Source organism: Sorex fumeus, unplaced genomic scaffold (assembly GCF_029834395.1).
Source record: "Sorex fumeus unplaced genomic scaffold, SorFum_2.1 ptg000122l, whole genome shotgun sequence".
Taxonomy (NCBI): Eukaryota; Metazoa; Chordata; class Mammalia; order Eulipotyphla; family Soricidae; genus Sorex; species Sorex fumeus.
Window position 1 is genome coordinate 18,892,396 of NW_026606179.1, and position 25,040 is coordinate 18,917,435.

The window sequence follows — 25,040 nt, forward strand, 5'->3', positions numbered from 1 at the left end:
TTCATTGTGGAACCGTCCATCGGGATACTCCCATGTCCAACGTTTAGATTCAGCCTTTTGGAACTGTGAGTTACCATGGAAGGTTTTGGTTGACATGATGAACTCAGACAGTCTGTCACCCTGTTCGTTCCATTCCAGGCCATGGGTTCCGATGTGGAGTTCATCGACTGATCTTCTTGGTCCTATCTTGGCATTAAAATCACCGACAATGATCTTGTAGAAGGTGTGATCATCTTTATAGAACTTCTCCAGCTCCATGTAGAATTTCTCAGTTTCTCTTTCACCATAACTGGATGTTGGTGCATAGACAACAAAGATAGAAACTGCCGGTAGTGAGCCACATTTATTCAAGTGTAATCGTCCGATTCGGGTTGTTAGGCATTCAAATGAATCAATGCTCGTGACTAAGTTTGTGTTGACAAGGATACCGACACCACCGACGCCTCTTTTATCACATGTTCCAAGGAACAGTTCTTCTCCAGTGTCGAAAACAGCATGATGGAATTGATGTCTTCTCGTTTCGGTCAGACCAATGATGTCGTACTTGATCTTTCGTGCTTGTACCATAAGGTCTTCAATGGATGCAGCAGATGCCAGGGAGCTTGTTGTGATAATCTCTGGATCCTGGCCTTTGTTGGGGTTACACGGCAGTTGGAGGGTGTAACTGTCTAGTTACTGACAGGTCCAGTCCCAAACCGTGCAGGTTTGGAGATCTCAGCCCCGGGTCCCACACACCTGGGTTCCTCTGCCAGTTCTGTTATGTCTGAGGCTTATCCAAGTGTGTGGAGAGTGGCCCCAGTAAGGCCTTGGTTGGGGCCTGCAGGTCTTCAGCTGTTGGGCCCTGGCGAGGATAGTCAGACACAGGGTAGGAGACTCTGCCTTGTGCTCTCCCGGGAGCTTGTTGTGATAATGTCATACTTATAAAAATAAAATACAATTTTTTTTTTTCTTTTAGAAGCAAGCTTCTTTTTTTTTTTTTTTTTTTTTTATTAGTGAAAAACCATGAGGTACAGTTATAGGCTTACAAATTTTGTGCTTGGGTTTCAGTTATACAATGATCAAGTCCCCATACCTCCACCAGTGCCCGTCATCCATCCCCATGGGTCCCAGCATCCCCCCCCCTCATCCCCCCCCCCGTCCCATCCTGTCTCTGTGGCAGGGTATTCCCCCTTGTTCTCTCTCTCTTCTTTTGGGTACTGTGTTTTGCAAGAGAGGCTTTGAGTGGCAATCATGTTTGGTCTATCGACTACTTTTAGCATGCTTCTCCCACCCTGGGAGGGCCCTCACAACACCCTTCATTTGGTAATCTCTTCTCTATCTGAGCTTCCTTTTCACCTAGAGACTGTGGCTGGCCTTCCATTCATGGAGCAAAATTCCTGGTACTAATCTCAGCCATTCCTGTGTGTCACTCTCACTTTTTGTTGCTTTATGTTCCCCAGATGAATGCAATCTTTCTGTGTCTATCCCGCTCTTTCTGACTCATTTCGCTTAACATGATACTTTCCATGTAGTACCACTTGTATGTAAATTTCATAACTTCATCTTTTCTAACAGCTACATAGTACTCCATTGTGTAAATGTACCAAAGTTTCTTTAACCAGTCATCTGTTCTTGGGCACTCAGGTTTTTTCCAGATTCTGGCTATTGTAAAGAGTGCTGCAATGAACAAACAATTGCAGATGTCACTTTGACTATACCTTTTTGCCTCTCTGGGATATATTCCCAGGAGTGCTATAGCTGGGTCAAATGGCAGATCAAATTCTAATTTTTTGAGAGTCGTCCATACTGTTTTCCAAAAGGGTTGGACCAGCCGGCATTCCCACCAGCAGTGAAGGAGGGTCCCTTTCTCGCCACATCCGCGCCAGCACCGGTTGCTTTTGTTCTTGTGGATGTGGGCCAGTCTCTGTGGTGTGAAATGATATCTCATTGTGGTTTTGATCTGCATCTCTCTGATGATTAGTGATGTAGAGCATTTTCTCATGTGCCTTTTTGCCATTCGAATTTCTTCTTTGCGAAAGTTTCTGTTCATTTCCTCACCCCATTTTTTGATGGGGTTGGATAAAATACAATTTTTAAAAAAAGCATAAAGCCACAGTCTCACGCCCAGGCCTGGACCCACAGGAACACAAGCCCCATCTGTGGCCACACAAGGACAAAGACAATCCTAATCTGGGACAAAGAGATGGTAGAGTGTGTAGGGTTTTTGCCTTGCAAGTGGCTGACCCAGGTTCAATCCCCAGCACTCCATATGGTCCCCTCAGCCCTGTGTGATACCAGAGTGCAGAGCCAGGAATAAGCCCTGAGCACTGTTGGGTGTGGCCCAAATTACTTCCCAAAGTTCTTTCAATGTGGTGGGACTAAGTATGGACTTTATTAATAACACATTACTCTTGGTTCATTGAATATAATAAGTTGCCCGTTTAAAGTAGGGTTTTACTAGTTGAGTGTGAAGTTTATGGAAACTGAACTATCTGGACTGGAGCAATAGCACAACGGGTAGGGTGTGCCTTGCACATGGCCGACCCAGGTTTGATTCCTAGCATCCCATGTGGTCCCCTGAGCACTGCCAGGAGTAAGTCCTGGGTGCAGAGCCAGGAGTAACCCCAGAGCATCACCAATGGTCCAAAACGAAAAAAAAAGAAACTGAACTATCTTTGCAAATTTTCTGTGATCTAAAATTGTTCCCCAGAACTGGAAAGATAGTACAGTGGGTAGGGTGCTTGCTTCCATGTGGCTGACTCAGGTTCGATTCCTTCATCCCACATGGTCCCCTGAGCCCCATCAGGATTTATTCTGGAGTGCAAAACCAGGAGTAAGCCCTGAGTACTGTCAGGTGTTACCTCCCCTGCCCCCTACCAAAAAAAAAGTCAAACAAAAATAAATAAAATTAAAAAGTAGATCATAAAAGCTCATGCCATATGATAGGGCTGAAGCGATAGCACAGCGGTAGGGCATTTGCCTTGCGCACAGCCAGCCTGGCCAAGCCGGGTTCGATTCCTCCACCCCTCTTGGAGAGCCCGGCAAGCTACCGAGAGTATCTCGCCCGCATGGAAAAGCCTGTCAAGCTACCCATGACGTATTCAATATGCCAAACACAGCAACAACAAGTCTAAAAAAATGGAGACATTACTGGGCCCGCTTGAGCAAATGGATGAACAACGGGAGGACAGTGACAGTGAAAAAAAATTTAAGATACAGGGACAGAGTGATAGTACAGCAGGTAGGGCACTTGCCTTGCCCAGGATTAAACCCAGGTCTCATACATCAAGGTATGTGCTCTGCTACTGAGCCACATCCCTGGAAAATAATTAAATACGTATTTAGGGGTCAGAGGGATAGTACAAGGGTTAAGGCATTTGCCGTGCACATGGCTGACCCCAAGTGTGATCACCAGCACTGCACTACACATGGTCTCCCAAGCATTACTAGAAATGATCCCTGAGTCCCCTTAGTTGTGGCCCCAACCCTCTCCACTTCATACAGTGGATCACCATCAAGAGCTCTGAGGGAGATTAAGACAGGGCAGGGGGGAGGGAAAGGGGGCAGGCGGGGATCTTTGCTTTGTTTTCCTTCTCTCCCCTCCTCCCTTCTCCCTCTCTCTTCACATGTTGCAGTTATTACTATTGTTGCATTGACCAGGGATCACACACAGGCCTGGCTTGTGGGCTCACACATTTTTGGGGGAAGTTGTTTTGTTTTGGGGGTCACACAAGGCAGTACTTAGGGCTTAGTCCTGGATCTGGACTCAGGGATCACTCCTGACAGGCTCTGGGGACCATATGGAATGCCTGGGATTGAACCTGGATCGACTGTGTGCAGCGCAAGTGTCCTACCTGCTGTACCATTGCTCCAGCAGCTGGAGCTTGAACGTTCTTTTTTTTTTTTTTAACTCAACAACATAATCTTTATTTCTTTTACAGTTTTTCATTTCTAAGAATAAAATTTCTACATGGTACCTCCTAATTCTTTATTTGAAAAACATCAATGCCTACCATATTTTATGACTTATTTTACTTTATTTTATTTTTTTTATGTAGGAGTACTGCTATTTATTCAGCCACTGATTAGCTGATTGAATTGGGCATGAACTCCACCTTATTTTTTTCATAATTTTATTTATTTTTTCTTCTTATATTTATTTATTGAATCACTGTGGGAAAAGTTACAAAGTTTTCAGGTTTAAGTCTCGGTCATACAATGATCAAACACCTTTCCCTTCACCAGTACTCATTTTTCACCAAGAACCCCAATATACCCCCCTCCGACCCCTCCCAATGCCTGTGAGGCAGATGATTTCTACTTAACTCTTCTCTACATTGATTACATTCACTATTTCGACAAAAGATGCACCATTATTGTTTATAATCCCCCCCCAACAATCAGAATTGCTGAAAAGGCATTGTGAAATACTTTGTTTTCTATAGCTGGTTATGAGAATCATATAATGTCACGTGGCCATAATAGCCACCTAGCGATTTTGGATTTCTGCAAAGAGCCAGATAATTACGAGATTGGTTTCTGTGTGTCTGGTGTTATGGCCATGCCGGAGAGCCGCTTGTGGGGGGCAACTCGTGACCTTGGTAGAGCATGAAGGACGAGCCGGTACTGCCCCCCTTCCCATGAGACTCCAGTTGCCCCGTCACCGCCAGCTCATACCTGGCTTTCCTATAAGCTCTGAGGCGGCGGCCACCTTGCTGCTGGGGGGGAAAAAGGCAGAAGGGAACAACACCCTTTCCCTCTCAGGGAGGCATGGCACCATAGTTTAACACATGGTCCATTCGCTTTATTGCCGCAAGCTGCTGTGCTCTGGATTAAGTCCTTTTGCCTCTGGAGCCATGGCCCTGCCGGAGAGCCCCTCGTGGGGGGCAACTTGTGACCTCGGTAGGGCGTGAAGCTTGAACGTTCTTAACTGTGATACTCACCAGGAGATGGCTGCAGAGCTCCTGCATAAGTCTGCAGTGCTTGTACAAACCTGGTTGTGGTGCAGCTGAAAATCAGACAGGATCACACACGTGGTGCCACAGGGATTTGAACTCGTGACCACACCCTTACAAGTCAGGTACCATAAACCCTTGTGCTATTCCTCTGGGTATTAGGGGGGTTGTGCATCTGAACCCGGTGGGCAGGCAAGGCCTCATTGAGAAAGTGAATGTGAGCAAAATCCTCAAGGAGGGTGGAGCCAGTGGATGGAAGTGTGTCCAGCAGGGGGTGCTCCAGAACAGAATGGGGGAGGGGGTGACCTGAGCTACTGGAGCAGTGAAGGGGAGGCTAGAGCAGTGAATGGAATCAATGGTGGGAGGTGTGGGGAAGGTGTGGGCTGGAATGGCTCTGACCTTCACCCCAGGGGACACAGAGGCACAGGAGGACTTAGCACGGAGAGACTGAGCCAGGGGCCCCCAGGTCACAAGATTTGTTGCTGGGGACCAGCTGTGGGGTGGGCACTGGAGTCAGGCCAGAACAGTAGCAGATAAACTGCTTGGCCCCACCATCCTGGGTAGAGTTTACAGGCAAATCCAGGAGAACCCAGAGCCAATTGATAAATGTCTTTATTTTTGGTTTGTCTTCCAATGTCGGGGATTGAACCCAGCGGCTTGCATGCCAGGCAAGTGCTTTAGTGTTGAGCCACTGGCCTTGACGCGTCAATTGAATGTGGCATGTAAGAAACACAAAGGGACTGAGGACACCACCAGGGCATCCCAAAGTGGCCCTCTGGAGCGCTCAGCTCTAGCTGGAGGAAGAGACGGAAGCTCTTAGGGGACCAGAGCCTCCAGCAGCCACGGGCCCATGCTTTGAGCCCAGTGGCTGTTGAGTCCAGGTCAGTCCAGCCATCACTGTCTGTGGTCCCCGCCTCTGTCCCGGCCGCCATGCGTGCACTGGGTGACACCCCAGGCGTGTCCCTCAGCCACATTCCCCTGGCCACAGAGTTATCTGCATCACTCATAGTCATTCATTGTCACCCATGTATTGTGTCACTGGCATCAGCACTTGTCTTGGGTGGGGCTGGAACATGCCTGGAGGCTGGCAGGACAGTGGGGGGTGGTCAACCCTGACCCCAGTGTGGGTAGGGCTAGGATGGGGGAGCTCAGACCTCCCCCTGTTCTGCTGCCCTGCCTGAAAAGGGGTCAGGGAGGAAGTGAAGAAGCCAGGTGGCCTTTGTCTACCTTTGAGAACCCCACTCCCCACAGTCCACGGGGACAGCCACCAGTGGACAAGACAGCAAACATGCCCAGGAGGGCATAGGAGTTAGAGGGGCAGTGGGCGCAGAGGAGTTGGGGGCTGGACGGAAGGAGAAGGGGTGGTGTGGAGGAGTTGAGAGATGCCCCAAAGGTGACAAAGATCCTTTAGGCAGGCCTGCTGGAAGAGCAAGGAACCTTCTAGAAATTGCTAGAAGCAGGTGTGCTTTGCCAGTGGATGAAGAAAGAGCCCAGCCTGGGGTCAGGGCTCCATGTCACCTGTCACCTGGTCTTCTCTTTGCCCTTTCAGAATGAAAAATATCCTCCAACCCCCGGGCCAGAGAGAGAGTATAGTGGGCAGGGTACTTGATCTGTACCAAGATTACCTCAGTTTGATCCCTGGCACCCCATATGGTCCCTGAGCCCTGCCAGGAGTGATTCCTGAGTGCAGAGCCGGGAGTAAGCCCTGAGTACCGCCAGGTGGGGACCAAACCCTCCGAAAACAAACCAACCAAAAAACAAAAGAGAAACAAAGGGCCAAAGAGATAGTACAAGCAGGTAGGGCACTTATCTTGCGTGTGGGTGACCCAGGTTCAGTCCCCAGCACTCAATAGGGTCCCCTGAACCCTGCCAGGATAAGCCCTGAGCACTGCTGGATGTGGCCCTCAAACAGAAAACCAACCAACCCATCCCCACAGCCTCCACCTACTCTCTGACTATGCTGTGACCCCTTGATGCCAGGGGTCCAGCCCTGTCCCTGGGATCCTGGCACTGCTGTCCTCAGCCAGCTGAGAGCACCTCCCTAAGCTCAGATATTAGATCCCCGTGAGATCTCTCTAACCCTGGCACCTCCACCATGCACGTGGCTTCCTGTTCCTCATTTTGTCATTTTCTTTTTGTGTTTCTTTCTTTTTTGGCTTTTTGGGTCACACCTGACGATGCTCAGAGGTTACTCTTGGCTTTTCACTCAGGGGTTACTCCTGGTTCTGCACTCAGGAATCACTCCTGGAAGTGCTTGGGGGACCCAATGGATGCTGGGGATCGAACCTGGGGTGACCACGTGTAAGGCATCCCCCATTTTTCAAAGCACAGATCACCCTTGACCCTGAGTGGAGTGGACTTTCAATATGCTGAAGGGAACATCAGCCCCGTGAAAGCAAAGATCTGGGGTGCTGTCTGCTCCCCAGTATTGGGTGGGGTGGGGCCCAGCGGACACAAGGTGGACACCTGAGACATCCAGGCTGAGGGCCAAAGAGATAGCAGAGGGTAGGGTGTTTGCCTCACATATGGTCGACCTGAATTGGACCCTGGCATCCCAGAGGGTCCCTGGAGCACCACCAGGAGTGATTCCTGAGTTTTGAGCCAGGAATAACCCCTGAGCACTGCCAGACCAAAGCCAAACAAAACAAAAATAAAAAAGAGAAAGAAAAAGAAATCTGGGCTAAATAATGAAGGATGAAGGGGAGGAAGGAGGGAGGAGGGAGCACATGGCCTAGGAGCTGCTTGTCAGCCAGGCCACAGGCCGTGCTGGTGGGATGAGCTTCTGCTCCCTGGGCCGGGACCCTGTCTTGTCTCCTGTCGGAGTGCTGTGCCACTGTGTCACACCCTCCCTAGGTCCTGGGTCCCCAGGGTGGAGCAGGAGGAGATGGCCCCACAGGCATTGGCAGGAAATGGCAGAGTCCAGGAACCACAGCGGAATGTGTCTTTATTCCCGAGGTCCAGGGCACCACAGCCAGTGGGTGCTACCCGGGACCTGCCCCGTGTCACTCGGTCACTCTGATGGTCCCAACAGTCAGCGGGGGCCCCCACAACTCTGGTGGGGGACAGCTGCTCCAGCTTCCACCCCGCATGCACGTGCACGGCCTCCAGGGGAGTCAGGGCCCCGCCCTAGCTCCCGCCCGGACCTGGCAGTGCCTCACACCAGCCTGGGCAGCAAGGCTGGGTCCGTCACAGAGGGGACCCCTGGTCTCTAGAGGTACAGCATCCGGCCCTGCAGAGGTCTCACTACCCAGATGTCATCCACAATCTTCCCATCCTGCAAGGGGGAAAGAGAAGGCCGTGAGGGGCAAGAGCCCAGACTCGGGTCAGAGCCGTAGTACAGCAGGCAGGACACTGACCTTGCTCAATACCAACCCAGGTTCAATTCCCGACATCCATATGGTCCTCAGAGCCCCCAGAATCAGCCCTGACCGCAGCCTGGTGCAGCTCCCAACCAAACAAAACAACGCACACACACACACACACACACATTCACACACACACACACACACACACACTGACACACACACTCTCTCTCACACAGTTACACACACATACATATACACACACACATACAAAAATGAAAGTCTACACTCAGGAAGCAGTTTAAATACTGTGTACCTTGGGAGAGTACACTGACCTCTCTGAGCTTTCCTTTGCTACTTCTGAACAGTAGCAATGACAGTCACAGTCCCTACCTCTTTTGATGGTGTGGGGACATGCCTGTGAGCTATAGACCTTGTTCTATAGCTCAGGGCAGCCACTGTCCATCAGCCTTAGCACAGGGCTGACTTGGGAGGTATCTTCTGTGTTCCAAAACCCGGGGGCACCCAATGACATCAGGCAAGCCACAGCCGGGCCCCAGAGCACCAGCCCCATGGGCCATAAATGCCAGTTATTTGAAACAAAGAGCGTGTCTGAAGCTGGCGATGGCTCCCAGGGCTGGAGCACCGGCTTTGCATGTGGAACCCTAGGTTTCAGCCCCGCAAGGTCCCCCGGATGCCTCAGGGAGCATTCCCAAGCATCAGCTGGAAGGCACCTCTGAGCACCTCGGGTGGGGGCAAAAAAACCAAACAACAGCAACAACCAAAATTTAGTCCAGATAGTTAAGGCACTTGCCTTGCCTATGGCCGACCCCAGCTGTGGTTTTTGTGTTTGTTTTTGGGCCACACCTGGCGATGCTCAGGTGTCACTTCTGGCTCTGCACTCAGGAGTTACTCCTGGTGGTGCTCAGGGGACCATATGGGGTGCTGGGGATTGAACCTGGGTTAGCCATGTGCAAGGAAAGTGCTCTAAGCATCTCTGGGGAGAGGCTAGTTAATTACCAAAAGGAAACTAACTGCTGTGCTATCACTCTGGCCCGGCTAACCCCAGTTTGATCCCCAGCACTGCACAGAGTCCCCTAAGCACTGTCAAGGGTCACTCCTGAGCACAGAGTCAGGAGTAGCCCCTGAGCACTGCTGCCTGTGACCCAAAATCCCCCCCACCCCCGCCACACACACAATAATTAAGGTGACGGCAGGTAAGGGCTGGAACCCAGGCGCTGGGCTGTATGTTTAACCTCCGTGGCTGCCCCTCCTGACCTGGTCATCAGACACCTGCTGGATGTGGACGTGGGTCCCGTTCAGGATGTGAAGCCTCGTGTACCCGTATTCCTTCACCCGCACTGCGCTCCAGGGCCGGGGGAAGATGGCAAAGGGTGTCAGCCGCTCCTCGCAGCCCTGCAGGACAAAGAGGCTCACCGTGGGGGCCGCACTGGTGGATGGTGTCAGCTTCTTCAGGGGAGCAGAACGCCACGGCCCCCAGGGAAGACCAAGCTACTAAGACTTGAACTCCTTTTTTTTTCTGCTTTTGGGGTCACACCCGGCAATGCACGGGGGTTATTCCTGGCTCTCCACTCAGGAATTACCCCTGGCGGTGCTCAGGGAACCATATGGGATGCTGGGAATCGAGCCCAGGTTGGCCGCGTACAAGGCAAACGCCCTACCCACCTGTGCTATTGCTCCAGCCCTAAGATTTGACCTCCTTAGTGCGCGTGAAAGGCTGGTTCGACCCACCAAGACTTTCCCCGGCCCTTGATATTGATGTTTGGAAAATCGCATGGCTGCCTGTACAAAGACTCTGATAGCAGAAGTTTCTATATAAGGCCTGAGCTGGAAGTCCCCCAAAAAACCGTGGGGGTAGGATGAGTGAAATAAATGATGGTGTGACCACCACAAAGTCACTCATCCAGAAAGAGGGCTCAGAAGTATTGAGAATTGGGAAGATGCAATTCTCAGAAATCAAAGAAATCAGTCGGTCACAAGTCTGGTTACACAGTAGATCTTCCTAGAAGTCTTCTTAAAATTACACACAACCCCCCTGTCTCCCCCCCCACTTCCCTGGCTTGGGGGCTGGGGCAAGAGTTTATCCCTGCAATAGGACACTGGGCCCCAGGAGCAGAGGAGGGGGAGTTGCTGGAGTCACAGTTTTCAGCCATCAACCCTGGGTCGCAGAAAGAAGGGAGATTTGCACGGTCTCTAAGCATCTCTGGGGAGAGGCTAGTTAATTACCAAAAGGAAACTAACAAGCATCTGTTAATTTCAGAGGTGACAGGAGAGCAAGCAGCTGGTTTGCAGAGGCCAGCACATGACAGGGAAGCAAGTGACCCCAAAGCACATCAGGAGTGATGAGCTGTGCCCCGGGAAACTAAGGCTCACAGGGGTTCAGGGGTCACCCAGCAGGAGGCACTTAGAAGCACTGCATAGTGCTTTTGTGCGTCTTCACCCAAAAAAAGCCGTAGTAACTTCAACCTAATTAGGAGCATGCCTCAGGTCGACTACCTGAAATTATTGAGGGATATTCTACAAAATCAATATGCTATGAACTTGGAGATTTTCAAAGTCATGGAATGAAGAAAGAGCAGGGATGGGTTTCTGACTAAAGGAAGCAAAGAAGGAAAAAAAAAAGGGAACTGAAATAGATCCAGGATCTTAGACTAGCTCCAGGACTGGCAAAAATCAATCAATTAATCAATCTTTGATTTAAACAACGTGACAACTGGCTAAGTTGGAAAGAGTTGGAGGATTAGATGATAGTATATTATCAATGTTAACTCCTCAGCTGCCATTATTTTACAGTAGGAAAGTAAGAATGTCCCTCAAAACAAGACAGTGGCAGAGGGAAGAGATGGAGACATTAAAAAAAAAAAAACAAAGATGGAAGGAAACTGGACATTGGTGGTGTGAAATGTACACTGATAGAAGACATAGGTGTTGGAACACTGTATGACAAACTCAATCATGAACAACTTTCTAACTGTGTATCTCACTGTGATTCGATTAACAAACAAACAAACAAAGGTGTGCTGTAAAGATGAGAAAAAGGGCCAATTTTCTCTGGGTCAAAGGAGCTCTCATTCATTTTTTGTTGAGACTGGAGTCACAGTACAGAGGGTAAGGTGCTTGCCTTGCTGGCATCAACCTGGGTTCAATCCCTGGTAACCCATATGGTTCCCCGAGCACTGCCAAGAGTAATTCCTACATGCAGAATAACCAGAATTGACTCCTGAGCATTGCCGGGAGTGACCCCAAAACCAAAAAAAAAAAAAAAGGAAAGAAAAGAAAAAAGAAAAATCATTATTTGCTCTGGGGAACTTGATTTATGAGTCTTATCTTTCTCCTTTTTGGGGGGTGTGGGTGGGGGCATCTCTGGCCCTAGACAACATTTTTAAAAGACTACCCAAGAAAAGTGACAGCCCAGTGCAGCACTAGGAAGCGGTGTGGAGGGCTGGTGTTCACCTCCTGCCTCTGTACCGTTTGACTTTTAATCACCAGTGGTTCTTACTAATGTGTGAGCCTCAACTTCAAACACCAGCCTCGGGGCCAGGGAGAGAGTTCAAAGGGCAGGAGCAAATGCACGACATACTCAAGGCCCTGCGTTTCATCCTGGCACCTCAGTCTCCCAAGTACCATCAGATGGAGCCCTGGTGGGCCCCCAGTACCGCCAAGAAAAACCCTCCCTCCAACCCCATCAACCTCACTCCCTGCAGAAAGGCCCGAAATGAAGGCAGGGCTGGCAAAATCACCCGGGCATGTTGGCAGGACACATGAGCTGCCTCAACGAGCTTCCAACTGTGCAAACTCAAACAGACCAAGCAGCAGTGTGAATCACAGTAGCGTCAGGTTAGAACCCACAGAATCCAGTCAATGACCCAGGAGCCCACGCCGGTATGAATCAATAACTCACTGACCGAATAAATGGGGCCAGAGAGATAGTGCTCCCTTGGAGGCAGGAGGAAGAGTGGTGGTCTAATGAACCAGTCAAGGTGGCAGGAAGGAAGGAAACCAAGTTCCCACCAGAACACAGCAGGGATGGAGGCCACAGGGAGAAGGGGAAATGAGACAGTGAGTGTCTGAGGAGAGATGGGACGTGTGCATCGTGCATGGTGGAAGAGTCTCTCCCTGCAAGCGCTGGAGAGACAGTACAGCGGGCAGGATGCTTGCCTTGCATGCGGGTGACCCAAATTCGATCCCCTGTATCCCATATGGTCCACTGAGCACTGCCAAGAGTGATTCCTGAGTGCAGAGCCAGGAGTAACTCCTGAGCACTGGTGGGTGTGTTCCTAAAATCAAAAATAGGCATTTAGGGCCTGGGATAGAGCTTGGTAGTAGATAGAGCTTGGTAGTAGATTTGATTTATTCCAAAGAATAAATGAGTATTTATCTCCCCTAGAAAGACAGTCACTGAAAGAGAGGTTGTACAGTGGGAAGGTGCTTGACTTGCATGTAGCCAACCAGGATTCAATCCCCAGCACCCCATTTGATCCCCCCCAAGCCTCACCGGAAGTGATCCCTAAGCACAGTGCCAGAAGTGAGCTCTGAGTACTACCAGGTGTGGTCCCCCAAACACAAAATATTAAAAATAAATTAAAAGGGTGATCTGCAGGCCAGAGAGATAGTACAACAGGGAGGACACTTATCTTGAACCCGGTCAACCCGGTTTGGTCCCTAGCACCCCATATGGTCTCCTGAGCCCCACCAGGAGTGATCTCTAAGCAAAGATCCAAGAGTGAGCCCTGAGCACTGCTAGGTGTGGTCCTAATATCAAAAATTGGCATTTAGGGCCTGGGATATAGCTTGGTAGTAGATGTCCACCTGTATGAGTCCCTGAGCTCAATCCAGGACCATCCCATATGGTCCCCTGAGCACCGCCGGGAGTGATCTCTCAGCACAGAGCCAGGAGTAACCCTGAGCACCACCAGGTGTGGCTCTAAAACAAACAGGAAAGTAATAATAACATCTTTCAAAAAATAAAACAACAATGGGGCCGGAGTGATGACACAGCAGGGAGGGCATTTCCCTTGCATACAGATAACCCAGGTTCAATTCCTGGCATCCCACAGGGTTCCTTGAGCACTACCCGGAGGATTTCTGAGTGCAGAGCCAGAATTAATCCCTGAGCATCGCCAGGGATGACCCAAAAAGCCAATAAAGAAATAAAATAAAATAAATCAAACAAGACCTCAGACCCTGGATCCATTCCTAAGACCAGGGCCAGCTCCACCCCTGACTAGCAGAGCCTCTGTGTTTGCATCTGTGCAATGGGCCTACTCTGGGCATGGCTGGAGGCAGGGAGAGCAAAGGCCCCCAAGGGAGGGAGCAAGTGAGACCCCACTCGGTGCCCCACTCACGGCGGATCCTGTGATGATGTGCACAGGGCCTCGAGGGTTGGTGTACGGCATCTCCCGGCTGCCATTGAATACCTGCGGAGGGACAGGGTGGGGAGGTGTCACATAAGTCACACCTGGGCATGATCTGCACTTGCTCCCACGACCCGAAGTCTTACCTGATAGTTGTAAATCGGCCACAGCCGTTCATAAGAGTGTTCATGGGCCCACAGCTGTAGGTCGACCCCTGAGACAGAGTGAGTAGGGGTCAGGCCCAGGAACAGGAAAGCTGGAAGGCTGGGGGCTAGGGTGGGGGCATGGCAGGGGGGGATCACTCACCATATTTGTAGAAAAGATCCTCCAGCCCATACAGCTTGCCCCGAAGGCCTTTGCGTACCTAGGCAGACAGGCAGAGAGGAGCGGCTGGGGTGAGCCAGGCGGCCCCTCTGGCCCAGGGCACCGCGCATGCGCAGGGAAGTCCTCACCTTGCTCTCGTGGCGCGTACAGTCGTCCAGATCCAGGTTGGAGCAGTACATGGGTCGGTGGCCCATGGTGATGAGCCACGGGCGGGCGGCCCGGTTCTTGTTGGCTTTCTAGAGAGGCGGCCCAGGGTGAGGAGGGTCGCCGGGGTTAGGTGGGGCGAGGCCAGGGGAGGGGAACCCCTTCCGGGTTACCTGAAGATCTCTCTCCAGCCACCGAAACTGCCTCTCTACCAATTGGCGGCCGTAGTGGAGGAAGAAGTAGACCTCGGTGGAGAAGGAGATGATGTGCGCAGGACCCACGTCCCAGCTGCGAGAGGCCCAAGGGAGGGGTCCAAAGTGAGGGTGAAGGTTTGGGGGTGAAGGTGGGCCCCCAAACCCCACCCTGGCCCCGGGTTACCTGTACCACAGGCCTTCAGTGTTCCCTGGCATACTAAAGCGAGCCTTGTAGTTGGAGAAGTTGCTAGAACAAAGAGAATCAAGGAGTCGGGAATCCCATCTTCCTTTGCTTAGACCCAGCATGTGGGCCCCTCCCTTCCCCTCCCTTCGCTTCCCCTTCCCCACTCCCCTCCACATCCCTCCTCTCCTCTCCTCTCCCCTCCCTATGTCTCCCCTCCCCTCCTCTCTTTCCCTCCCCTCCTCTCTCCTCTTCTCTCCCCTTCTCTCTTTTCTCCCTTCCTCTCCCCTTTCCTCCCCTCCCTTCCCTCTGCTTTTCTCCTCTCCCCCCTCTCCCTTTTCCTCCCCTCCTGTCCCTTCCCCCTCCTCTACTCTCCCCTTTTCTCCCCTCCCCTCTTTTCTCCCCTTCTCTCCACTCCCCTCTCCTCCCCTCCCCTCCCTTCACCTCCCCTCCCTTCTCCTCCCCTTCTCTCCCTCTCCCTCCCCTCCTCTCCCCTCTTCCTCTCCCCTTCCCTTTTTCTCCCCTTCTCTCCCTTCCTCTCCTCCCTTCTCCCCTCCTCTCCCCTACTCTTTTCTTCCCTCCCTCAGTTGAGTCTAAAGGGGCTAAGGTGAGAGACCAAGACTTTTGACTTTTAGGGACTCCCTACCCCCGCAGGCCCCGGCCCTTACTAGCGTTCCTCGTGGTTGCCAGGGCATGTCATGTAGGGCAGGCTGGCTGCCACGGGTTCAATGAGTCGCATGAACCTGTCACCAACACGGCCGTTGTCCTGATCCATGTTGTAGGCAAAGTCTCCTGGGGAGTGGGGGTGCAGAGAGGAAGTGAGGACCCTGAAATGACAGAGCTGGCTGATCGGGTAGGGGGGATGTGGCAGTCCGAACCCATGGGTCTCCAAATCCTGCCTCATGCCTACCTGCATGTGTGCCTGGAACCATTCCCTGCACTTCTGCTGCCTCTGGACCCCTGAAGGACGCTGCTGGTTTCCTTTGCTTCCATCTAGCCAGACCCCGTCTCCCCCGGCCCTGTCCCCTCCCATCGCTTGAGACTGATGTCTCTTGGTCCTGTTTTGGATTGGGCACAGCTCTACGCTCCATCCCCTGAATCCTCAAAGCTCTGCAGGAGAGGGGTGCTATTGCCCTCCTCACTGCAGAGGCAGGGGCTGTGGCCTTGGAGACTTCCAAGTTTGCCCCAAGTCTCAGAGCTGGTGAATGAAGACTCAGGGATCATTCCCCCAGATCACTAAAGCAGGGTGGATACTCCAGAAACAGTCAAATAGTCCAGAGGCCTGTTGGATGCTGAAGGCATCGAGGTCCTGGGAGCAACAACAGAGGGAGAGCCAGCACCCACTGCTCTCAGCTTGGGACTTTAGCTGGACATCTGGTCAACCAGACACCATCAATGCAGTCAACTTTTTTGGAGGGTGGGGCAGTGATTTGGGGTCACATCTGGCAGTCAGGGACTATACCAGCTTGGTGTTCCTGATGATGTTTGGGGATCCTGAGGTACTGGAAAGTGAATTTAGGACACTCACATGCATAGTGCGTACCCTAACTCACTGAGCCACTACTAAATAATCATCACACTTGTTTTTAAGTAATATCAGCACAATTGGGGAAAATAAAAAAATAGAAGGTGTGCTGAATGATGGTATAGTTAAGGCAGATGCCCAGCATGGGTTGGCCTGGCTTGCTTCCCAACACCACACGGTTTTCCCAGCACCACTGAATACAGCCCTGGGTGTTCCCTCTCCCCCCACCCCCCCCCCCCGCAACCCATGACCAGGTGACCTCCAGGCCAGCATTCTTGGACCCTCACATTGAACTGTGACCTGGTTGGCTGAGAACCACCAGAATAGACTCCCCTTTGCTTCTCGACATCACTTAGAGACCCCCCCAAAAAGGGTTCACATAATGATCACTCCCCACTTTTTTGTTAAAAAAAAAAACTGGTCTAAACTTGCAGCTATGATATGACGAAGCCAGTGTCGCCTATGGCCCTCCAAGGCCAGTCCCATCCCCTCCATGGTCCTGGCACTGCCTCCCCGATGCCCCTCAACTCTCCCCCACCTCCAGACGCGTGTGTCCAAGCCTCACCCACATGGAGAATGGCATCGTACAGGCCCTGCTGGGTGTCCCGGCGCAGCCGCGGGAGGGCCTTGGGGTTGTCAGCCCCCAGGTCCCCAAACACAGCCAGTCGGGGGCTCCACTGGGTTCCTCGCTTCAGGGCCCTGAAGCGGAACCGGCGGCTCCAACCTTGAGGGCTGCCACAGCGGTACACTAAGGGGCAAGCAAAGGGATGGTCACCCCAGGGGGTCTCCCCCTTGCACCCCTACCCCCAGCCATCCTCACCCATGCAACGGCCATAGCAGCCCAGCCCGAGCCACCTCCCCTGTGCCCCTTCTCAGCCATCTCCCAGTGCTCATTCTCTTCCCCCCACCCCCCCCGCCACAGCTCCACCTCGAGCCTCTCACCGTACTGGGCTCCAGGCAGCAGCCCCCGCAGCGTGACCCGGTGGATGTAGAGCTTCCGCCGAAGAATCCCCCCGTCCACAAAGAGGCTGGCAGCGCCCTGTGCCCGCAGGAGCAGTGGTCCCGAGAGCTGTGTGCCGAACTGCACCTCTGAGCGGGTGGGGACCCAGGTGGTCCAGGTGACAGTCATGGAGCCTGGCTCCCCTGGGGAGGAAGGGACAGAGACGCTGAGACCTGGGTAGGCCAGATACGGGTCTGATGAGCAGGGTGGGGGTCCTAACGGGGGAGTGGGGCACTATGGACCAGCCATCAATGATTGGGATTCCAAAGCTGCCAGGTTCTATACAGCTCCGCGCTGGGCACGCTGCTTTCCTGGGAGGGAGTCAGGCTGTGCTCAGGGCTTCCTCCTGGCTCTGTGCTCAGGGATCACATCTGGAAGGCCTGGGGGACCATATGGGCTGGTAGGGATTAAACCTGGGTCATCCACACACAAGGCAAGTGCCCGGCCTGCTGTACTAACTCTCAGACCCCACCTCTGTTTTATCTGGGGACTGGAACCCTCGAAGTATTTGGAACTAGTGGAGGAGCCCAAGGCACAGGCTCCAGTGGGAGGTGTGGTTTAGTAATGTTGGGGTCCACCATAGACACAGATAAAGGATGTTCCTTGCAGGCAGGACCACTTGGCGGGGTGTGGAATAGACACGACCATCCGTTTGGGCTATGCCACTTGACGACCTTCACACAAGTATGAAAACACCTAATGACACCTTTCTCGCTCATAACTCTTTGTGAGCAGGACAGGACGGCAGAGGGGATGGCAGTGGGTAGACTCCATCTTGGGTGGAGGCTGACAACAGGTGGAGTCACATCTTATGGTGCTCAGGGCTTCCTCCTGGCTCTGTGCTCAAAAACCACTAGTGGCAGTGCTCAGGGAAATTCTGCATAACAGGAGATCTAACTAGGGTCGGTCACATGCAGGGCAAGTGCCTTAATCCTGGTACTATCTCTTCTTCAGCCCCTGGGAAAGTGGATTTTTTTTCAATTTTTTTATTGTATCACTGTGAGAGAGCCCATTACAAAGCTGTTCATGATTGGGTTTCAAAATACATGGGTGTAACCCAAAAAGCAAAACAAACAAACAAATACATGGGGCTGGAGCCATAGCACAGCAAGTAGGGCATTTGCCTTGCACACGGTCAACCGGGGTTCGATTCCCAGCATCCCATATGGTCCCCCGAGCACCACCAGGAGTAATTCTTGAGTGCATGAGCCAGGAGTAACCCCTGTGAATCACTGGGTGTGAACTCCCCCAAAAGAAAAAAAATACAGTGTCTCAGGGCCAGAGTGATAGTATAGCAGGTAGGGCAATTTGCCCTGCACACAGACAACCTGGGTTCGATCCCCGGCATCCCATATGGCCCCCCAGGCACCACAAGGAGTAATTTTCTGAGTGCAGATCCAGGAGTAACCCCTGAGCATTGCTGGGTATGATCCAAAAAGAAAACAAAAAAAATCAAAATACAGTGTTCCAACACCCATCCCTCCACCAGTGTACATTTCCCAGCACCAGTATTCTCAGTTTCCCTCCCCCACCAATTTCCACCGCCCCCCTAAGCCAGCCTCTATGGAAGGCTCTTCCCTCCCCCTCCTTCCCCCTTTCCCTCTCCTTTTTCCAGGAGGGGTGGATTCTTTCATGTTCATTATATCCTGTGAATGGATATGGGTCCAGCTTTCTCACACATTGTCTTGACTTAGGAGACCAAGGCACAGGGACGAGGGCTGCGGTCAGGAGTGAAGCAGCAGGAGATGTGGTGAGCACAGGGTGCTGTAGGCCTATTCACTGTCTCAAAGGGAAGCCCCCCAGGAAGCAGTCCCCATGCCACCACATCTGGCACCTCTTAGACTCTGGGGTGCTTAACTTCCTGGGAGCGGAGGGAACTTCCTGCAAATGCAGCTATGCAGGGATAGCCCCTCACTAATGTTCCCAACACTCTTGGGGCTGGGGATGTGGCTTGAATGGCAGAACAAGCACCTGACATGCATGAGGCCTGAGTTCCATCCCTGACACTGTATGTTCCTCCCGCTTCTATCACAGGGTGAGGATCAGGTGTTCTGAGGCTTGGCCTGAGCTCTAGCAGACCTGAGTACTTGGTGGCGCGGCCCCTCCAACTATAAGATAAAGAGTTAGGGGCCGGAATGATAGTACAGTGGGTAGGGCATTTGCTCTGCATGCGGTCGACCTGGGTTTGATCCCCAGCATTCCATATGGTCCCCCAAGCATCGCCTCAGGAGTGTTTCCTGAGTGCAGAGCCAGGAGTAACCCCTGGGCATCGCTGGGTGTGACCCAAAAGCGAAAATAAATAAATAAATAAATAAGTTAGATGAAAACACCGACCAGAGTGGGCCAGAGAGATAGCACAGCAGGTAGGGTGTTTGCCTGGCACGCAGCCCACGGGGTTCAACCCCCGGCACCCCTCGGCACCCCCAGGAGGGATCCCTGAGCTCAGAGCCAGGAGGAAGGCCTGAACACCTCCGGGTGTGGCCCCCAAACAAAACAAAAGTTATGAGTCAGGCTGAGGGAGGTAAAAATAAACCCTGAGGCTAGGCGAAAATCAGAAGGTCAGGGCCAGGGAGACAGTTGGATGGGCTGAGAGCAAGCTCTGCGTGCTGGGTGGAACACCGGATAGCAGGTGGTCCCCTAAGCACCGTCTGGGGAACCCACGCACACAAAGCTGGGAGTGGTCCCTGGGCACCACCAGATGTGGCCCCGAGACCGAAGGAAAGCAGTTATAAAGTTATATGAACGACGTGGCACTCTTGGAGCCCAAAGAAGGGAAGAAACCCACGTGAGCAGCGCTGCGCATGCGCGTGAGGGCATACCGGGAAGCAGCGGCCCAACCCGGAAGTAACCTGGATTTCCACGGTTAACCCACCAACGTCTTCCCTTTCCAAATACCCGTTAACTCCTGCAAGGAGCCAAGAGTCCTAAGAGATGTCACTGGTTTCAGATACAGGACAAAATATAGATGAGACCTGAACCATTGGTTCCCAGGGAAGGAAGAAGTGATTAAAAACAAGGCGGCTGTTGGAAAGTGCAGAACTGATTTGGAAGGAATTTGAGGGGAAAAAATCTGGATCATTTGAGCCACTCAATCGCTAGCCATTGTATTGGCTTTTTTGTTCGTTTGTTTCTGGACCACACCTGGCAATGCTCAGAGGTTATTTCTGGTTCTGCAATACAGGAGTTAGTCCTGACATTGCCTCTGGGACTCTATGGGGTGCTGGGGATTGAACCCTTGCAAAGCAAGCACCTCACCTACCATACTATCTCTCCAGCCCTGTATTGTGGGTGTGTGTGTGTGCGTGTGTGCATGTGCATATGTGCATGTGCGCGTGCACGTGTGCGTGTGTGTGTGTGTGTGTGTGTGTGTGTATCTCAGGATGGGGGGAGAGGTGTTGAACTACACATGGAGGTGCTCAGGGTTTACTCCTGACTCTCCGCTCAGGGATCCTCTTGGAGGTGCTTAGGGGACCCATATGGGGAGCTGGGGTTCTATCCCAGGTCACTCTCATGCAAGGCAATCCCCTTAACCCCCTGTGCTATCTTCTGACCCTGTATTGGCTTTTAGACCACAGAATAAAATAAGTACCCATGAGTCCATGTCCACATATATAGACTTCTCACTAGGTGAATAAGAGGGGAATGGGCAGATGGCCCAAAGGGCTGAAGTTCATGCTTTGCATGTAGGAGTCCCAGATTTGATCCCCAATGCCACATGATCCCCTGAGTTCCAAGCCCCAAAGCACTTCCCAAAGCATTGCCAGGTATGGCCCCCACAAAAAATTAGAAAGGAACAAAATATTAAAAGAAACAGCATTTCCTTGGAGTGAAATTCCAAATGGAAAAAGGGAATTGGAAAATCAAAAACTTGCAAATAGGTAGGGGATGTGACTTGGTGGTAGAGCCTTTGCCATACGTGTGTGAGGCCCTGTGCTTCATCCTCAGCACAGCTACCGCTACTCCCCCCGAAAAAGAATCCCAATTAGGCAAACATCATGCTAAAAACTGTGGCAGACACAATCCGCAGACAGATGCTGAAATTTGTGGGTGAAGGTTTCAGGAAGAGAAACCTGACTTGCATAATTTCAAGTAACCCTCTACACCCCAAGATATTTATTAACTACAGAGGATACAAGAAAAGCTCTTGGGGATGGAGAGATAGTACCATGGGGAGGGCACTTGCTTTGCACATGCCAACCAGGTTCAATCCCATGCATCCCATCTGGTCCCCTGAGCCCTCCAGCAGTGATCTCTGAGTACAACTGGGTGTGGCTAAAAATAAAATAACAACTTTCCAGGGGCTGCAGAGAGAGCTCAGGGGTTAAGGTACTTGTCTTGCATGTGACTGACCTGGGATCCATTCATGTATGGCCCCTAGCCCGATCCCTGCCATGAGTAATCCCTAAGCACAGAGCCAGGAGTAAGCCTTGAGCACAGCCGCTGTGGCCCCAAACCAAAACAAACAGAAGAATCAAAGCTCTGCAGTAGAGAAATCTAGCACAAGGGACCAACAGGGATCACAGGATGGGGTCAGTGAAGGCCACCCTCCATCATATCAGCAAGAAGTCTATGAGGATGTCATATCTGTGACCTTTTCCCCAAACCCCTCATTCCAACCTTGAGCAAAATCAGCCCTAAACAGGGTTTCTTGCAGACCCACTCAGCAGGCAAACCCTATGAGTGCTGAGTGGGAGGCCAGGAGCAAGTGAGAACTGGGAAAATTGAGGAGATCAGGAAGACACAACAACTGGATCTAATGTGGAGTCCCAGGCACCGACTCTGGGGGTTCCTGTACCCCCATTCAGGGCGCACGATCTCCTTTGCAGCATTCCACCCTGGTCTGGTCCTTGTCTCCCTCTTCTCTATTCAGCTTGACCCCTCCAACCTTTTTTCCATCCTGTGCCCCCTCCCCAACCAGGTCCTCCCAGTTGGACCCTCGTCTTGCGCTATGACCCTCTGATTTATGCGATTTTTCACCTGCACTCAGGAATTACTCCTGGCCGTGCTTGAAGGACCATATGGGATGCCGGGGATCAAACTTGGGTCGGCAGCATGCAAGGCAAATGCCCGACTCTCTGTACTATCGCTCTGGCCCCTGCCTTTACTTTTTTACCTTTGTTTTCTCTGTCTTTCTCTTCAGAGAATTCCACATATTCCTTAGAATTAATATCACTAGGGCTAGAGCAATAGTACATCAGGTAGAGCATTTGCCTTGCATGTGGCCGACCTGAGTTCGATCCCCAGCACCCCTTAAGGCCTCCCAAACACTTCCAGGAGTGATTCCTGACTGCAAAGCCAGGAGTAAGTCAAGTGTTGTGATCCAAGTACAAAAAAAGTATTAATATTGTCCCTCACTAAAATAATTTTTCTTCACTAAACATGAAACAACAACAACAACAAAAATAGGAGGGACTTGAGAGATGGCTCAAAGGGCTGGGGCAGGCTTTGCAGGCAGGAGACCTGGGTTTGATGCCTGATACCACATGTTACCTGGAACACCACCAACTACCCAGAACTGAACCAGGAGAACCTCTGAGCACTGCTAGGTGTGACAAGAAAACCTCAAACAAAGCAAACACACACAAACACATACACACTCAAAAAAATAAAAAAAAAAAGGAATCTTGTCCTGGATCTGGGGTGAAAAAGGGTGTTTGTGAGAAAACTGTGGAATTGTAACAAGGCCTGTTCATGTCCAGGTTTTACCCACCCACGGCCTCACAGAGCTATAAGATACCAGGAGAAGCTGGGAAGAGGCCAAGGAAGCTATGGTGTGTGTGTGTGTGTGTGTGTGTGTGTGTGTGTGTGTGTGTGTGTGTTTGCAAAATTTCAGTCAAATCTCAAGTCAGTGCAACAGTTGAAGTTTCAAAAACCAAGATTGGGGCTGGAGGGCTGGAGCGTGAGGGGAGGGCGCTTGCTTTGCCCGCATCTGATCCAGGTTTGGTCTCTGGACTCTTCTATGGTCTTCCCCTGAGCACCCCCAGGACTGATCCCTGAGTGCAGAGCCAGGAGAAAGCCCTGAGCACTGTTGCATGTGTTCCCCACACCAAACCAAGACTGTCAGGGCAGCCTGCCTGCAGTTGCATTTCAGACTCAGATCTGGGGTCAGCACCCTCATCTCCCTGAGCCCCTGAGCTTCAGCTTATACTTCAGCTTATACAATGGGAACCATAGTAGTTGCTCCCGCTTCAGGCCAGTGTGAGGTCAGCAGAGGTACCCAGTCAGAGCACTGCTGTGTGAGAAAAATCTTTGTTCTAATTATTGTGGAGGCCAAACAAAGGGATGCTGTGAGCTCCTGGGGGCTGTCACCCAGTAGCTCCCTGAGAAGGTTATTTGTCCTTCGACTCCACAGAGGCCTGCAGGCAAAGGACCTGCTCCAACATTACTGGCCAGCAAATGCCAAAGCTCTTTCCTGGGCTTTGGAGTCTACAGAGACACAAACCTTTCAGGAAGATTTTTCTCTAGGTACTGGGGCTGAGAAAGAGTACAGCAGAGTCAGTGCTTGCCTTGCATGTGGCTGACCCAGATTCGATCCCTAGTACCCCAGAGGGATGCCCAAGTTCTGCCAGGAGTGATCCCTGAGCACACAGCCAGAAGTAAGCCCTGAGCACTGCTGAGTGTGGCAAAACCGTAACACACACACACAAACACACAAACACAGCAACAAAAACGAAAATCCACCTCAGGGTCAGAGTGATAGTACATATAGGACCTTGCACGAGGCTGACCCAGGTTTAATTTCCCAGCACCCCCAAATGGTTCAGGAGTGATCCCTGAGTGCAGAGCCAAGAGGAATCCCTGAGCACTGCTGGTCCCCAAGACAAAACAATTAAAAAAGAGACTTTCAGAGATGTACATTAATTCACTCTTCTCCTTAAACTTTTCTTTTGACAAGATAGGTTTTTTTTCCCATGAAAAAATGTCATTTCTGGTGGAAATTCTGTTTGGATTCCTGATACCTCATAATCCCCTGAGCACCACCAAGAGAGACCCTTTCACACCCAAAACTGAGCTAGTAGGATCCTGTGAGCACCACCAGCTATGACACCTCAAAACATACACACACATGCCATTTCCCTTAACACAGGCTGGTTTATACGAAATGATTTGACAGATGCTTATAAATTTCCTTATTTAATTTTAAGATGACAAAAATGAGTGACTATACACCCTGAAACTAAAGCTCCTTGGCATTCTCTGTGGCTTTGAGCACCACAAAGAGTGAGTTAAAACACCACCACCATGAGCCAAAGAGCACCCGGCCCTTCCCAAGCAAAATCTTGCCACTTGTGGCCTCAGGAGAATCACCCCACTTTCCAGAGAAGAAAACTGAGGCCTGTGGGATCAGTTGCATGCCACAGTCACATGGAGGCAAGCAGCACAGCTGTGGCTTGGCCGGGTCACTCTGGGGCAGAGGTCATGAGTCCAAAGTCTTACTGCCCACTTCCCTCTTCTGGAGGTCTGGGGACAGCTTGGTGGGATAGGCACTGCACCATCAGACCATCTTTGCCTCTGATTTGGGGGGGGGGGGGCATCTTTTTTTTTTCTTTTGACCCACACCCGCTAGTGCTCAGGGCTTACTCCTGGCTCTGTGCTCAGGGATCAAAGCTGGCTTGGCCACGTGCAAGGCAAGCAGCTGTATGATGGCTCTGGCCCCGTTTCTTTAGGTTTAAGGTTGACTGTGCTGCCAGTCAGGTCCTGGAGACAGTCAACGACACAGCCCAGGACAGCGTTAGACTCATTCACAGAGGTGGGGGCTCTCAGCAGGGCACCCGAATCCCTTCCCCTACAACCAGCTCACCCCTGCTGTATAGCCCCATTGCTCAGAAGTGGACTACTGAGGCTCGGGAAGTAGCCAGGGCCCCACCATGACCTACAGTGCAGGGTTCCTGGGCACACCACCTGTAAATGCTCGGGGTGGGGGGGTCCCCGACACTTACCTGGGTAGGACAAGTGAACTTGTTCTGGGAGGGCGCTGGGGGGCTCCGGCCGTCCCCAGGCCCCCAGGATGGAAAGGAGAAACAGACAGCAGCAGGGCAGGTGGGGATGAAGGGGGGGCAT

General features: G+C 51.7%; 1 protein-coding gene across 1 annotated transcript; it reads right to left on the reverse strand.

Annotated features, from left to right (window-relative positions):
- Positions 1–8,100: 8,100 nt before the first annotated feature.
- On the reverse strand, positions 8,101–25,040 carry ACP7 (acid phosphatase 7, tartrate resistant (putative)). The gene is made up of 12 exons (XM_056136872.1): positions 24,920–25,040; positions 16,922–17,122; positions 16,545–16,727; positions 15,123–15,246; positions 14,458–14,520; positions 14,253–14,367; positions 14,064–14,171; positions 13,918–13,975; positions 13,758–13,825; positions 13,603–13,674; positions 9,515–9,652; positions 8,101–8,208 (listed from the first exon to the last, which is right to left on the reverse strand). The coding sequence occupies exons 1-12, from the start codon at positions 25,038–25,040 to the stop codon at positions 8,143–8,145; spliced, it is 1,317 nt and encodes a 438-aa protein (XP_055992847.1). The 3' UTR covers positions 8,101–8,142.